The following is a 19,096-nucleotide window of genomic DNA, read 5'->3' as shown; positions in this document are numbered from 1 at the left end:
ACTTGCCAAAACTATAGTTTGTTAACAAGAAATGTGTGGAGTGGTTGAAAAACGAGTTAATGACTCCAACCTAAGTGTATGTATGTAAACTTCCGACTTCAACTGTATATAAAATGATCTCCCACTTGCTTGCCCACAAGTTAACATGCAGACAATACAGTCCTGTATGTATACAAAAAAAAATAGACAACTAGTTGTTAAGTTAACTGAAGCTATGGTACATGTTTCTAAAATGGACGACTAATTCTTGCCTGCATTTAAAAAAATGTATGAAAAAAATTTATAAAATTCGACAAGACTAAGTACTTCTCTAAGAAATCCATTGATTCTTCCCAACCAGCTTTTTCTTGTTAAGGGTGAGAATCTGAAAGTTGTGTCTAACTTCAGATATCGCAGCGTCATTTTGGACTCCAACTTGACATTTAAGAAACATGTGAAGGTGGTGGTTAACACGGTCAAGTTTGGAGTATCCAACTTTAGGTTTATAAAGACCTTTCCTTCCTCTGGAGGCCACCAAACTATATATACATGCTGTGGTCTTCTCACATCTGAGATATTGCCTCACATGCTGGTCACAAGCAGGAGCTACTATTCTGAAACCAATTGAATCACTCTACAAACTTAAGATTTTATAACAAATAAAACAGTTACCACCGTTGTCATATCATTTACAAACATAATTTACTTAGTCTGGATAGCTTAAATCAGTATGTAGATGCAAGCCTGGTCTTTAAGATCCTGCATGGTCTTTCCCCTCCCTCCCCTATGCCGGCATATCATGCTCAAGGAAACCACCTCCAGGATAACAAGGGCAGTAACTAAAGGGGACTGCCTTCTCTTTCCAACAAAGTAAAAATCGGTCAACCGGCCCTTCTCTGTTAGAGCTACAATATACTGGAATGCATTGCCCTTGGACTTGAGACGCTGCACCGATTATTGTAATTTTAAATTGAAAACACGGCTCAAATCTATCCAAACCTGTACACAAGTTATCTGTGGTTGCTCATATGTAAGACAGTTGATGGTGTTAGAATGATATATTATTGAATGTAATGGATTTGTATTTTGTATTGTTTTAGTGAGTAGCTGTGTAAAGGCCCTTACCTGGCCAGGGACTACTGGTGCAAATTAGCTTTTGGCTAACCTCGGCACATTTACATGGATGTTGCATTATTGTAATATTGATTAATGTGCATTGTCTCCTATAAATAAAAAGTAAAAAAATAGTGTTTAATTTCAGTTAATCATTTTAACTGGTAGCCTAGCCTAGCCAGCCCAAGTTTGAATATAGCCTAAACCAAATTTGATTAAATTCATATTTTACTTCTAACACAAATAAATGGGCTATAAATATTCTACATAACATGACCACTGTTTACCCTACTCAAAGTGCAAGAGGGTAAAGGGCATTGGCTGTAGCCTATGCAGCTGCAGGCTGTGGTTGTTATCAGTAGCCTAGTTGATCAGACTGAGAAATCGTCTCGTTTTCTTCCCATACAGTTTAGGTGTGGGCTGCTGCAACATTTCTGTAAATAGTTCTTGCTTGCATCTGTTGGGAGTGATGTGTTATGTTTGCTAAATAAATACCGGGAAGATAGTGGAGTGGCGCACGCTTTACTAGATTACGTGCTTTGTGCCTGGCCTGCGTAACCTGTGATTTCCGTGAATCTAATTGAACCTAATTGAACAAGAAACAGAATGCACAGAACCTGCAGCACTCCGATATAAAGGACACATGGTGTGCGAGAAGACAAATCAAGTCTCTCCAGTCATACAACTCAAGTCCAAGTTAAGTCACGAGTCATAGATGATCAAGTCAAAATCGAGTGGCAAGTGTTTTTCTATTGGCCAAGTCAAGTCTCAATATCAAGTAGTGCTCCAGTCCAAGTCACGTGACTCGAATTACCATGAATGTTTGAGGTTTAACGTTTGATTACATTAAATTATTCAGTAATGACTTGAAAGAAATTGCAATCTCCCATTTTAATCACCAGTAAGAAACTGTTAGCCATTGGCAAGCAAAAAAACAGTCAACTTCAGGACTACAGAACCCCATAAATCGTCTGGTCACCCTCTAGTGGCGAAAGTAAGAACTGCCGGAAAAGTACAGTCAAAGAATTCTTGTGTCAAGTAAACAGTCATACTAAGACAAAAGAAATGTGACCGTGTGTAAATGATAACATTAGTGAAGGAAATAAATGTATTAAAATGCTTGAAGTAAACAACTAACCATGCAAATGAGCAAAAGCTGTATGCATCAAGCTGGACACCCCACCCAGGGAGAGAGCCGCCTGAGCTGGACACCCTGGACTAATGGTTCAGACGGAGAAGAGCACAGCAGGGCTTTGTAAAGGTATCCCACATCTAACAGCTCTGAGAGACAGGCCACCCTGACACAGAACATACGCGTGAGACCGAGAGAGCGGGCGGGCTAAAGCAGCCACCACATTCCGACATGTCACATTCTTGTTCACATCTGGCTGCAATACACATACTCCTTGTTAGACTATCCTGCATACACTCATTTACAGCACCAACCTGGGGAAGGAGTCAATCGATTAGGTGGCCATGATGGTATGAGGGCCAGATTGGGAATTTAGCCAGGACAGGGTTAACACTCGAGGTCGACCGATTATGATATTTCAATGCCAATACCGATTATTGGAGGACCCAAAAAAAGCTGATGCCGATTAAATCGGACAATTTTTGTTTATATACATTTGTAATAAAAACAATTACAACAATACTGAATGAACAATGAACACTTACTTTAACTTAATATAATACATAAAAATAATCAATTTAGTCTCAAATAATGAAACATGTTCAATTTGGTTTAAATAATGCAAAAACACTGTTGGAGAAGAAAGTAAAAGTGCAATATGTGCCATGTACAAAGCTTACGTTTAACCTCTCTGGGGCAGTGGAACGCTTGCGTCCCACCTACTCAACAGCCAGTGGAATCCCGTGGCGCGATATTCAAATACCTTAGAAATGCTATTACTTCAATTTCTCAAACATGACTATTTTACACCATTTTAAAGACAAGACTCTCGTTAATCTAACCACACTGTCCGATTTCAAAAATGCTTTACAACAAAAGCAAAACATTAGATTATGTGAGCAGAGTACCCAGCCAGAAATAATCAGACACCCATTTTTCAAGCTAGCATATAATGTCACATAAACCCAAACCACAGCTAAATGCAGTACTAACCTTTGATGATCTTCATCAGATGACACTCCTAGGACATTATGTTATACAATACATGCATGTTTTGTTCAATCAAGTTCATATTTATATCAAAAACCAGCTTTTTACATTAGCATGTGACTAGCATGTGACTAGCATTCCCACCGAACACTGCCGGTGAATTTACTAAATTACTCACGATAAACGTTCACAAAAAAAAAAAAATTATAGATACAGAACTCCTTTATGCAATCGCGGTGTCCGATTTTAAAATAGCTTTTCAGTGGAAGCACATTTTGCAATATTCTGAGTAGATAGCCCGGCCATCACGGGCTAGCCATTTTGACACCCACCAAGTGTGGTACTCACCAAACTCAGATATACAGATATACTATTAGAAAAATTGGATTACCTTTGCTGTTCTTCGTCAGAATGCACACCCAGGACTTCTACTTCAATAACAAATGTTGGTTTGGTTCCAAATAATCCATAGTTATATCCAAATAGCGGCGTTTTGTTCGTGCGTTCAAGACACTATCCGAAGGGTAAAGAAGGGTGACGCACCCGACGCGTTTCGTGACAAAAAAATTCAAAATATTCCATTACCGTACTTTGAAGCATGTCAAACGCTGTCTAAAATCTATTTTTATGCGATTTTTCTCGTAAAAAAAGCGATAATATTCCAACCGGGAAACCCTGTTTTCGTTCAAAGACGAAAAAATAAAAACATGGTGTTGGCTCGTGCACGCGCCCCAGTCTCATTGTTCTCAGATCGACCACTATCCAAATGCGCTACTGTTTTTCAGCCATGGCCGGCAAAGTCACCATTCAACGTTCTGGCGCCTTCTGAGAGCGTTACAAAATGTCACGTTATGCCAGAGATCCCCTGTTTTGGTTAGAGATGATCAAGAAGGCCAAGAAGTAGTCAGAGAGAGCGCTTCCTGTTTGGAATCTTCTCAGGTTTTTGCCTGCCAAATGAGTTCTGTTATACTCACAGACACCATTCAAACAGTTTTAGAAACTTTAGGGTGTTTTCTATCCAAATCAAACAATTATATGCATATTCTAGTTACTGGGCAGGAGTAGTAACCAGATTAAATCGGGTACGTTTTTTATCCGGCCGTGCAAATACTGCCCCCTATCCCCAACAGGTTAAGTTCCTTGCTCAGAACATATGAAAGCTGGTGGTTCCTTCTAACATGAGTCTTCAATATTCCCAGTTAAGTTTTAGGTTGTAGTTATTATAGGACTATTTCTATCTATACCATTTGTATTTCATAGACCTTTGACTATTGGATATTCTTATAAGCACTATTGTATTGCCAGCCTAATCTCGGGAGTTGATATGCTCTAAGTCATAAACAACGCTGCGCTTCAAGTATTGCGGAAAGCTGCTGGCAAATGGAGGAAAGTGCTGTTTAAATGAATGCTTATGAGCCTGCTGCTGCCTACCACCGCTCAGTCAGACTGCTCTATCAAATCATAGACTTAATTACAATATAATAAACACACAAATACGAGCCTTAGGTCATTAATATGGTCAAATTTGGAAACTATCCTTTCGAAAACAAAACTTTTATTCTTTCAGTGAAATACGGAACCGTTCCGTATTTTATCTAACGGGTGGCATCCCTAAGTCTAAATATTGCTGTTACGTTGCACAACAGTCAATGTTATGTCATAATTACCGTAATTTCCGGACTATAAGCCGCTACTTTTTTCCCACGCTTTGAACCTCGTGGCTTAAACAATGCAACGCAGGACAAGCTAGTTAAACTAGTAATATCAACCATGTGTAGTTAACTAGTGATTATGTTAAGATTGATTGTTTTTTTATAAGGTAAGTTTAATGCTAGCTAGCAACTTACCTTGGCTTCTTACTGCATTCGCGTAACAGGCAGGCTCCTCGTGGAGTGCAATGTAAAGCAGGTGGTTAGAGCGTTGGACTAGTTAACCGTAAGGTTGCAAGATTGACTCATGGCTCTTTGCTGCCTGCAATCACATAACAGGTGGTCAGCCTGCCACGCAGTCTCCTCATGGATTGCAATATAGTCGGCCATAATTGGCATCCAAAAATGCCAATTACCGATTGTTATGAAAACTTGAAATCGGCCCCAATTAATCGGCCCTTCCGATTAATCGGTCGACCTCTAGTTAACACCCCAACCTTTAAGATAAGTGCCTTGGAACCTTTACTGACCAGAGAGTCAGGACACCCGTTTTAACACCCAATCTGAAAGACGGCACCCAGTGCAGGGTAATGTCCCATTCACTGCCCTGGGATCTACTTAGACCAGAGGGCAGAGTTCCCCCTACTGGACCTCCAACACCACTTAGAGCAGCATCTGGTCTCCCATCCAGGGACCAACCCTACTTAGCTTCTGAGGCAAGCCAGCAGTGGGATACAGGGTGGTATGCTGCTGGTTTTTATGTACAATACATACACTTAAAATACATTTATATCCCAACACTCCATCTCACTCTGGAGTGTAAAATAACTCAGGTAAATTCTATCCTTTTCACAACACTGCCAAAATGGACCTCTCCCTCTCTTTCCAGCTGTGCAGCATAACTAATTCATTTGAGGGTTGGGTACTGTGGGTGCATGAATGTGTGTCTGGAGAATATCCGACCAGGCATCCTCTAGCCTGCATCTAAAGACCCTCCTCAACCAGCAGAGGCAATAGCCAGAGTGGTGATGGGGTTTGATGGAGGACAGGAGGTCTCAGGGGCCAAACTGTCCCTCTGCCAGTGACACAGCATTGTCACATGTTCCCATGCACTGCTTCACCTCACAGTAGGGCAATCACAGTCAGCATGATCCAGATATTTTTTACACACACACACACACACACACACACACACACACACACACACACACACACACACACACACACACACACACACACACACACACACACACACACACACAGACACACAGAGAACAGGAAGTGTGTCAAGGGAAAGAAGGCTGGCTCTGGGTGTGTGGTTCGTCAGAGCATGCATGCCTCTCTCTCTCCCCCCAGACAGTAGGGCGAGAGGGGATTGGCCAGAGGGGGCAATGTCTGAGACTTTGAGAGACAGGTGGACCGGCCATCAGAGACGGGGTGTCTTTGCTGCAGGCTGCCAATGCACAGGCAGGTGGGAATGTCGGTCAAAGCCAACACTGCACACGCGCTGCTGCTCTGGGGACTGGCACAGGACGCCGTGCTGCTCTGGGGACTGGCACAGGACGCCGTGCTGCTCTGGGGACTGGCACATAGATGGACTGATACAGTAGGAAGGTAGGGGTGTGTGCTCGCGTTCAAGATTTTGTGTGAGCGTGTGTGTGTGTGTGTGTGTGTGTGTGTGTGTGTGTGTGTGTGTGTGTGTGTGTGTGTGTGTGTGTGTGTGCGCGTTCACGATTTTGTTTGAGCGTGTATACGTGCGTTTCGATCTTACGGTCAAAGTGGCTGTGCCTCTGTTTGAAGGTGCTCTGTAGGTTGGTGCTGAGCTGGGAGATGGGGGCCTTCAGGTCCGAGTGGCTCTGCTGACTCAGCTTCTCCTCCATCTCCAGCGTACAGCATGAGTATTCCTGGGGACACACCTTCAGATGGGTTCCTACAAAGAGGCAGGGCGAGAGAAAACACTGATTACACAAACCAAGACCAACCATCATAAAGATAGTTCACACAGCACAGTTACACACCGTGAAAAACTGCTTTTGTTTCCTGTTCGTTACGTGAATCAGGTGCCATGTTCTCGCAGAAGAAAATAAACCATGTTAACCTCACTAGGGTAGGGGGCACTATTTTCACCTCCGGATGAAAAGCATGCCCAAACTAAACTTCCTGCTACTCAGGCCCAGAAGCTAGGATATGCATATAATTAGTAGATTTGGATAAAAAAAAACTCCAAAGTTTCTAAAACTTAAAATAATATCTGTGTATAACAGAACTGAAATGGCAGGCGAAAACCTGAGGAAAATCCATCCAGGAAGTGCCATTATATTGAAATGGCTGTTTTTTCAATAAAAGCCTATCCACCATTTAAAGGGATAGGACCCAGATTCTGTTCCCTATGGCTCCCACTCGTTGTGAACAGTCTTTAGACATTGTTTCAGGCTTTTATTCTGAAAAATGAGGGAGAATGACAACATTGAGTGAGTGGACCCTGGGATGTCCTCAGAGCTGGTTACTGCGCACGACCGAGAGCGCGCTTTTGTTTTTCTTTAATATTGACGACGCTATTCTCCGGTTTAAATATTATCGATTATTTAGGCTAAAAACAACCTGAGGATTGATTATAAACATCATTTGACATGTTTCTACGAACTTTACGGATACTATTTGGAATTTTCGTCTGCCTCTTGTGACCGCATTTGAGCCATTGAATTACTGAACAAAACGCACCAACAAAAATGGAGGTTTTTGGATATAAAGAGGGACTTTATCGAACAAAACGAACATTTATTGTGTAACATGAGTCTTGTGAGTGCAACCATACGAAGATCAAAGGTAAGTGATTAATTTTATTGCCATCTGACTTTTGTGACTAATCTAGGTGGCTGGTAACTGTACGTAATGTTCTGTCCTCAGATAATCGCATGGTTTGCTTTCGCCGTAAAGCCTTTTAGAAATCTGACAGGGCGGCTGGATTAACAAGAAGTTAAGCTTTATTTTGATATATAACACATATTTTCAAGAATGTTAAATATTTGAATTTAGTATTTTGAATTTCGCGGTCTGCAATTTCACTGGATGTTGGCCAGATGGGACGCTACCGTCCCACACCCCCTAGAGAGGTTAAAGAACAAAAAAAATCTAATTGAAATGAATACATTGTGATTGTTGCGCCACACCATTGTCTACTTGCCCTTAATTGGGCAGTCCAATAATATCATTGAACATGCGGTATCCCAGGCCTCCCTGCTTCATGCAGCAGGTACAGAAGCAGACTCTGGAGAACTATCTACCCAAGAGAAATAAAAGGTTTATGCTCCTCAAGTGACCTCTCACAGCACCCGTCAGTCGAGACGTTATACCGCAAGCTTCTGCAGCTGTTTCTCATGTGGGAACAATACACACCAGCGTGCACACCAGCATGCACACTGACAAGAGGGGGAGGGGAGAGACTGCTGAAGACAGGCTTGGTCCGGGGAGGGAAGTTCGAGAGCGGATGTTAAACTAGCTTAACAACCTGACATCTCTAAGTGCTGACACCCCATCCGGTCAGTCTCTCTTCTAACCCACACCCGCTGCTGTACAGAACTGACAAGTTTGGCAAAGAGTGGTCAAAGTGGACTCAACAGCGATTTATGGCAGGGGTCAGAGCAGTGCAGCAGCAGAGGGTCGGAGAGGCGTAGAGGCTGAATGCAAAGTTGCAGCTGCAATAATGTTATGTTTTTCTTTCTTTTTAAAAGGTGGTTGTTGGAATTTGGGAAGAACACAGTGGTCCTTTCACTCCGCCCAGGCTCCCAACGGCCTGTTTGGTTTTCCCCACCAGCCATCCGCTTGCTCAACAACTCTGGCCCTGTCCCTGGTCATCTGCAGAACAGGCCACTCTGCTGGCGTTACTAGCACCACCACACACACACACTACCAAACAGTGTTACTAGCACCAGCACACACACACACTACCAAACAGTGTTACTAGCACCACCACACACACACACTACCAAACAGAGTTACTAGCACCACCACTACCAACCAACCAGTGTTACTAGCACCACCACTACCAACCAACCAGTGTTACTAGCACCATCACACACACACTACCAAACAGTGTTACTAGCACCACCACACACACACACTACCAAACAGTGTTACTAGCACCACCACACACACACACTACCAAACAGAGTTACTAGCACCACCACTACCAACCAACCAGTGTTACTAGCACCACCACTACCAACCAACCAGTGTTACTAGCACCATCACACACACACTACCAAACAGTGTTACTAGCACCACCACACACACACACTACCAACCAACCAGTGCTACTAGCACCACCACACACACACACTACCAACCAACCAGTGTTACTAGCACCACCACACACATACACACTACCAACCAACCAGTGTTACTAGCACCACCACCAACCAGTGTTACTAGCACCACCACACACACACTACCAACCAGTGTTACTAGCACCACCACACACACACACACACTACCAACCAGTGTTACTAGCACCACCACACACACACACACACACTACCAACCAGTGTTACTAGCACCACCACACACACACACACTACCAACCAGTGTTACTAGCACCACCACACACACACACTACCAACCAGTGTTACTAGCACCACCACACACACACACTACCAACCAGTGTTACTAGCACCACCACACACACACTACCAACCAGTGTTACTAGCACCACCACACACACACTACCAACCAGTGTTACTAGCACCACCACACACACACACTACCAACAAGTGTTACTAGCACCACCACACACACACACTACCAACCAGTGTTACTAGCACCACCACACACACACACACTACCAACCAGTGTTACTAGCACCACCACACACACACACACTACCAAACAGTGTTACTAGCACCACCACACACACTACCAAACAGTGTTACTAGCACCACCACACACACACACACACACTACCAACCAGTGTTACTAGCACCACCACACACACACACTACCAACCAGTGTTACTAGCACCACCACACACACTACCAAACAGTGTTACTAGCACCACCACACACACACACACACACACTACCAAACAGTGTTACTAGCACCACCACACACACACACACACTACCAAACAGTGTTACTAGCACCACCACACACACACACACACTACCAAACAGTGTTACTAGCACCACCACACACACACACACTACCAAACAGTGTTACTAGCACCACCACACACACACACAACCAAACAGTGTTACTAGCACCACCACCAACCAGTGTTACTAGCACCACCACACACACACACACACCTACCAACCAGTGTTACTAGCACCACCACACACACTACCAAACAGTGTTACTAGCACCACCACACACACACACACACTACCAAACAGTGTTACTAGCACCACCACACACACACACACACTACCAAACAGTGTTACTAGCACCACCACACACACACACTACCAAACAGTGTTACTAGCACCACCACACACACACACACACTACCAAACAGTGTTACTAGCACCACCACACACACACACAACCAAACAGTGTTACTAGCACCACCACCAACCAGTGTTACTAGCACCACCACACACACACACACACACACTACCAAACAGTGTTACTAGCACCACCACACACACACACACTACCAAACAGTGTTACTAGCACCACCACACACACTACCAACCAGTGTTACTAGCACCAGCACACACACACACTACCAACCAGTGTTACTAGCACCACCACACACACACTACCAACCAGTGTTGCTAGCACCACCACACACACACTACCAACCAGTGTTGCTAGCACCACCACACACACACACTACCAACCAGTGTTACTAGCACCACCACACACACACACACACCTACCAAACAGTGTTACTAGCACCACCACACACACACACACTACCAAACATTGTTAATAGCACCACCACACACACACACAACCAAACAGTGTTACTAGCACCACCACACACACACACAACCAAACAGTGTTACTAGCACCACCACACACACACACACTACCAAACAGTGTTACTAGCACCACCACACACACACACACACACACTACCAACCAGTGTTACTAGCACCACCACACACACACACTACCAAACAGTGTTACTAGCACCACCACACACACACACTACCAAACAGTGTTACTAGCACCACCACACACACACACTACCAAACAGTGTTACTAGCACCACCACACACACACACACACTACCAACCAGTGTTACTAGCACCACCACACACACTACCAAACAGTGTTACTAGCACCACCACACCACACTACCAAACAGTGTTACTAGCACCACCACACACACACACTACCAAACAGTGTTACTAGCACCACCACACACACACACTACCAAACAGTGTTACTAGCACCACCACACACACACACTACCAAACAGTGTTACTAGCACCACCACACACACACACTACCAAACAGTGTTACTAGCACCACCACACACACACACTACCAAACAGTGTTACTAGCACCACCACACACACACACACTACCAAACAGTGTTACTAGCACCACCACACACACACACACTACCAACCAGTGTTACTAGCACCACCACACACACTACCAACCAGTGTTACTAGCACCACCACACACTAACAAACAGTGTTACTAGCACCACCACACACACACACACTACCAAACAGTGTTACTAGCACCACCACACACACACACACACTACCAAACAGTGTTACTAGCACCACCACACACACACACTACCAAACAGTGTTACTAGCACCACCACACACACACACTACCAAACAGTGTTACTAGCACCACCACACACACACACACACCAAACAGTGTTACTAGCACCACCACACACAAACACCAAACAGTGTTACTAGCACCACCACACACACACAACCAAACAGTGTTACTAGCACCACCACACACACACACTACCAAACAGTGTTACTAGCACCACCACACACACACACACTACCAAACAGTGTTACTAGCACCACCACACACACACACACTACCAACCAGTGTTACTAGCACCACCACACACACACTACCAAACAGTGTTACTAGCACCACCACACACACTACCAAACAGTGTTACTAGCACCACCACACACACACACACACCAAACAGTGTTACTAGCACCACCACACACACACACACACTACCAACCAGTGTTACTAGCACCACCACACACACTACCAAACAGTGTTACTAGCACCACCACACACACACACACTACCAAACAGTGTTACTAGCACCACCACACACACACACACACTACCAAACAGTGTTACTAGCACCACCACACACACACACACACTACCAACCAGTGTTACTAGCACCACCACACACACACACTACCAACCAGTGTTACTAGCACCACCACACACACACACTACCAACCAGTGTTACTAGCACCACCACATACACTACCAAACAGTGTTACTAGCACCACCACACACACACTACCAAACAGTGTTACTAGCACCACCACACACACACACACACTACCAAACAGTGTTACTAGCACCACCACACACACACACACTACCAAACAGTGTTACTAGCACCACCACACACACACACACACTACCAACCAGTGTTACTAGCACCACCACACACACACTACCAACCAGTGTTACTAGCACCACCACACACACACACACTACCAACCAGTGTTACTAGCACCAGCACACACACACACTACCAACCAGTGTTACTAGCACCACCACACACACACTACCAACCAGTGTTGCTAGCACCACCACACACACACACTACCAACCAGTGTTGCTAGCAACACCACACACACACACTACCAACCAGTGTTACTAGCACCACCACACACACACACACTACCAAACAGTGTTACTAGCACCACCACACACACACACACTACCAAACAGTGTTACTAGCACCACCACACACACACACACACACTACCAAACATTGTTAATAGCACCACCACACACACTACCAAACAGTGTTACTAGCACCACCACCACACACACACACACACACACACTACCAACCAGTGTTACTAGCACCACCACACACACTACCAAACAGTGTTACTAGCACCACCACACACACACACACTACCAAACAGTGTTACTAGCACCACCACACACACACACTACCAAACAGTGTTACTAGCACCACCACACACACACACTACCAACCAGTGTTACTAGCACCACCACACACACTACCAAACAGTGTTACTAGCACCACCACACACACACACACTACCAAACAGTGTTACTAGCACCACCACACACACACACTACCAAACAGTGTTACTAGCACCACCACACACACACACTACCAACCAGTGTTACTAGCACCACCACACACACACACACACACTACCAACCAGTGTTACTAGCACCACCACACACACTACCAAACAGTGTTACTAGCACCACAACACACACACTACCAAACAGTGTTACTAGCACCACCACACACACACTACCAAACAGTGTTACTAGCACCACCACACACACACACTACCAAACAGTGTTACTAGCACCACCACACACACTACCAAACAGTGTTACTAGCACCACCACACACACACACACACTACCAAACAGTGTTACTAGCACCACCACACACACACACTACCAAACAGTGTTACTAGCACCACCACACACACACTACCAAACAGTGTTACTAGCACCACCACACACACACACTACCAAACAGTGTTACTAGCACCACCACACACACACACTACCAAACAGTGTTACTAGCACCACCACACACACACTACCAAACAGTGTTACTAGCACCACCACACACACACACTACCAAACAGTGTTACTAGCACCACCACACACACACACACACTACCAAACAGTGTTACTAGCACCACCACACACACACTACCAAACAGTGTTACTAGCACCACCACACACAGTGTTACTAGCACCACCAACACACACACACACACACACACACACACTACCAAACAGTGTTACTAGCACCACACACACACACACTACCAAACAGTGTTACTAGCACCACCACACACACACACTACCAAACAGTGTTACTAGCACCACCACACACACACACACTACCAAACAGTGTTACTAGCACCACCACACACACACTACCAAACAGTGTTACTAGCACCACCACACACACACACACACACACTACCAAACAGTGTTACTAGCACCACCACACACACACACTACCAAACAGTGTTACTAGCACCACCACACACACAACTACCAAACAGTGTTACTAGCACCACCACACACACACACTACCACACAGTGTTACTAGCACCACCACACACACACACTACCACACAGTGTTACTAGCACCACCACACACACACACTACCACACAGTGTTACTAGCACCACCACACACACACACTACCACACAGTGTTACTAGCACCACCACACACACACACTACCACACAGTGTTACTAGCACCACCACACACACACACTACCACACAGTGTTACTAGCACCACCACACACACACTACCAAACAGTGTTACTAGCACCACCACACACACACACACTACCAACCAGTGTTACTAGCACCACCACACACACTACCAAACAGTGTTACTAGCACCACCACACACACACTACCAAACAGTGTTACTAGCACCACCACACACACACACACTACCAAACAGTGTTACTAGCACCACCACACACACACACACTACCAAACAGTGTTACTAGCACCACCACACACACACACACTACCAAACAGTGTTACTAGCACCACCACACACACACACACTACCAAACAGTGTTACTAGCACCACCACACACACACACTACCAACCAGTGTTACTAGCACCACCACACACACACACTACCAACCAGTGTTACTAGCACCACCACACACACTACCAAACAGTGTTACTAGCACCACCACACACACACACACACTACCAAACAGTGTTACTAGCACCACCACACACACACTACCAAACAGTGTTACTAGCACCACCACACACACACACACACTACCAAACAGTGTTACTAGCACCACCACACACACTACCAAACAGTGTTACTAGCACCACCACACACACACACTACAAAACAGTGTTACTAGCACCACCACACACACACACTACCAAACAGTGTTACTAGCACCACCACACACACACACTACCAAACAGTGTTACTAGCACCAGCACACACACACACACTACCAAACAGTGTTACTAGCACCAGCACACACACACACACTACCAACCAGTGTTACTAGCACCAGCACACACACACACACTACCAACCAGTGTTACTAGCACCAGCACACACACACACACTACCAACCAGTGTTACTAGCACCACCACACACACACACTACCAACCAGTGTTACTAGCACCACCACACACACACACTACCAAACAGTGTTACTAGCACCACCACACACACACACTACCAAACAGTGTTACTAGCACCACCACACACACTACCAAACAGTGTTACTAGCACCACCACACACACACACTACCAAACAGTGTTACTAGCACCACCACACACACACACTACCAAACAGTGTTACTAGCACCACCACACACACACACTACCAAACAGTGTTACTAGCACCACACACACACACACACACACACACTACCAAACAGTGTTACTAGCACCACCACACACACACTACCACACTACCAAACAGTGTTACTAGCACCACCACACACACACTACCACACAGTGTTACTAGCACCACCACACACACACACTACCACACAGTGTTACTAGCACCACCACACACACACACTACCACACAGTGTTACTAGCACCACCACACACACACACTACCACACAGTGTTACTAGCACCACCACACACACACACTACCAAACAGTGTTACTAGCACCACCACACACACACACACACTACCAAACAGTGTTACTAGCACCACCACACACACACACACACTACCAAACAGTGTTACTAGCACCACCACACACACACACACACACACTACCAAACAGTGTTACTAGCACCACCACACACACACTACCACACTACCAAACAGTGTTACTAGCACCACCACACACACACACTACCACACAGTGTTACTAGCACCACCACACACACACACACTACCACACAGTGTTACTAGCACCACCACACACACACACACACTACCACACAGTGTTACTAGCACCACCACACACACACACTACCAAACAGTGTTACTAGCACCACCACACACACACACACACTACCAAACAGTGTTACTAGCACCGCCACACACACACACACTACCAAACAGTGTTACTAGCACCGCCACACACACACACACACTACCAACCAGTGTTACTAGCACCACCACACACACACACACTACCAAACAGTGTTACTAGCACCACCACACACACAACCAAACAGTGTTACTAGCACCACCACACACACACACTACCAAACAGTGTTACTAGCACCACCACACACACACACTACCAAACAGTGTTACTAGCACCACCACCACACACACACACTACCAAACAGTGTTACTAGCACCACCACCACACACACACACTACCAAACAGTGTTACTAGCACCACCACACACACACACTACCAAACAGTGTTACTAGCACCACCACACACACACACTACCAAACAGTGTTACTAGCACCGCCACACACACACACACACTACCAAACAGTGTTACTAGCACCGCCACCACACACACACACACTACCAACCAGTGTTACTAGCACCACCACACACACTACCAAACAGTGTTACTAGCACCACCACACACACACACTACCAACCAGTGTTACTAGCACCACCACACACACACTACCACAGTGTTACTAGCACCACCACAAACACACACTACCAAACAGTGTTACTAGCACCACCACACACACACACTACCAAACAGTGTTACTAGCACCACCACACACACACACTACCAAACAGTGTTACTAGCACCACCACACACACACACTACCAAACAGTGTTACTAGCACCACCACACACACACACACTACCAAACAGTGTTACTAGCACCACCACACACACACACTACCAAACAGTGTTACTAGCACCACCACACACACACACACACACAACCAAACAGTGTTACTAGCACCAGCACACACACACACACTACCAACCAGTGTTACTAGCACCACCACACACACTACCAACCAGTGTTGCTAGCACCACCACACACACACACTACCAACCAGTGTTGCTAGCAACACCACACACACACACTACCAACCAGTGTTACTAGCACCACCACACACACACACACTACCAAACAGTGTTACTAGCACCACCACACACACACACACTACCAAACAGTGTTACTAGCACCACCACACACACACACCTACCAAACAGTGTTACTAGCACCACCACACACACACACACTACCAAACAGTGTTACTAGCACCACCACACACAAACACTACCAAACAGTGTTACTAGCACCACCACACACAAACACTACCAAACAGTGTTACTAGCACCATCACACACACACTACCACAGTGTTACTAGCACCACCACAAACACACACTACCAAACAGTGTTACTAGCACCACCACACACACACACTACCAAACAGTGTTACTAGCACCACCACACACACACACCTACCAAACAGTGTTACTAGCACCACCACACACACACACACACACTACCAAACAGTGTTACTAGCACCACCACACACACACACACACTACCAAACAGTGTTACTAGCACCACCACACACACACACTACCAAACAGTGTTACTAGCACCACCACACACACACACACACTACCAAACAGTGTTACTAGCACCACCACACACACACACACACTACCAAACAGTGTTACTAGCACCACCACACACACACACTACCAAACAGTGTTACTAGCACCACCACACACACACACACACTACCAAACAGTGTTACTAGCACCACCACACACACACACACACTACCAAACAGTGTTACTAGCACCACCACACACACACACACACTACCAAACAGTGTTACTAGCACCACCACACACACACACACACTACCAAACAGTGTTACTAGCACCACCACACACACACACTACCAAACAGTGTTACTAGCACCACCACACACACACACTACCAAACAGTGTTACTAGCACCACCACACACACACACTACCAAACAGTGTTACTAGCACCACCACAAACACACACTACCAACAGTGTTACTAGCACCACCACACACACACACTACCAAACAGTGTTACTAGCACCACCACACACACACACTACCAAACAGTGTTACTAGCACCACCACACACACACACACTACCAAACAGTGTTACTAGCACCACCACACACACACACACACTACCAAACAGTGTTACTAGCACCACCACACACACACACACACTACCAAACAGTGTTACTAGCACCACCACACACACACACTACCAAACAGTGTTACTAGCACCACCACACACACACACACACACACACACACTACCAAACAGTGTTACTAGCACCAGCACACACACACACACTACCAACCAGTGTTACTAGCACCACCACACACACTACCAACCAGTGTTGCTAGCACCACCACACACACACACTACCAACCAGTGTTGCTAGCAACACCACACACACACACTACCAACCAGTGTTACTAGCACCACCACACACACACACTACCAACCAGTGTTGCTAGCAACACCACACACACACACTACCAACCAGTGTTACTAGCACCACCACACACACACACTACCAAACAGTGTTACTAGCACCACCACACACACACACACTACCAAACAGTGTTACTAGCACCACCACACACACACACTACCAAACAGTGTTACTAGCACCACCACACACACACACTACCAAACAGTGTTACTAGCACCACCACACACACACTACCAAACAGTGTTACTAGCACCACCACACACACACACACACACTACCAACCAGTGTTACTAGCACCACCACACACACTACCAAACAGTGTTACTAGCACCACCACACACACACACACTACCAAACAGTGTTACTAGCACCACCACACACCACACACTACCAAACAGTGTTACTAGCACCACCACACACACACTACCAACCAGTGTTACTAGCACCACCACACACACACACACACACACTACCAACCAGTGTTACTAGCACCACCACACACACACTACCAAACAGTGTTACTAGCACCACCACACACACACACTACCAAACAGTGTTACT

The 19,096-nt window shown here is 45.6% G+C and overlaps 1 protein-coding gene across 2 annotated transcripts in view; it reads right to left on the bottom strand.

The window, feature by feature from the left end:
- Positions 1-19,096, bottom strand: part of gpc4 (glypican 4) — a 72,797-nt gene that overhangs the window by 19,632 nt on the left and 34,069 nt on the right. For both annotated transcript variants that reach the window (XM_014212964.3, XM_014212965.3), the window contains exon 2: positions 6,635-6,793. In XM_014212964.3, the coding sequence (XP_014068439.1) occupies positions 6,635-6,793 (159 nt within the window). The remainder of the gene's footprint in view (positions 1-6,634; positions 6,794-19,096) is intronic.

This window comes from Salmo salar, chromosome 09, assembly GCF_965601325.2.
Source record: "Salmo salar chromosome 09, fSalSal1, whole genome shotgun sequence".
Lineage (NCBI taxonomy): Eukaryota > Metazoa > Chordata > Actinopteri > Salmoniformes > Salmonidae > Salmo > Salmo salar.
This window is presented reverse-complemented; position numbering and strand designations above follow the sequence as displayed.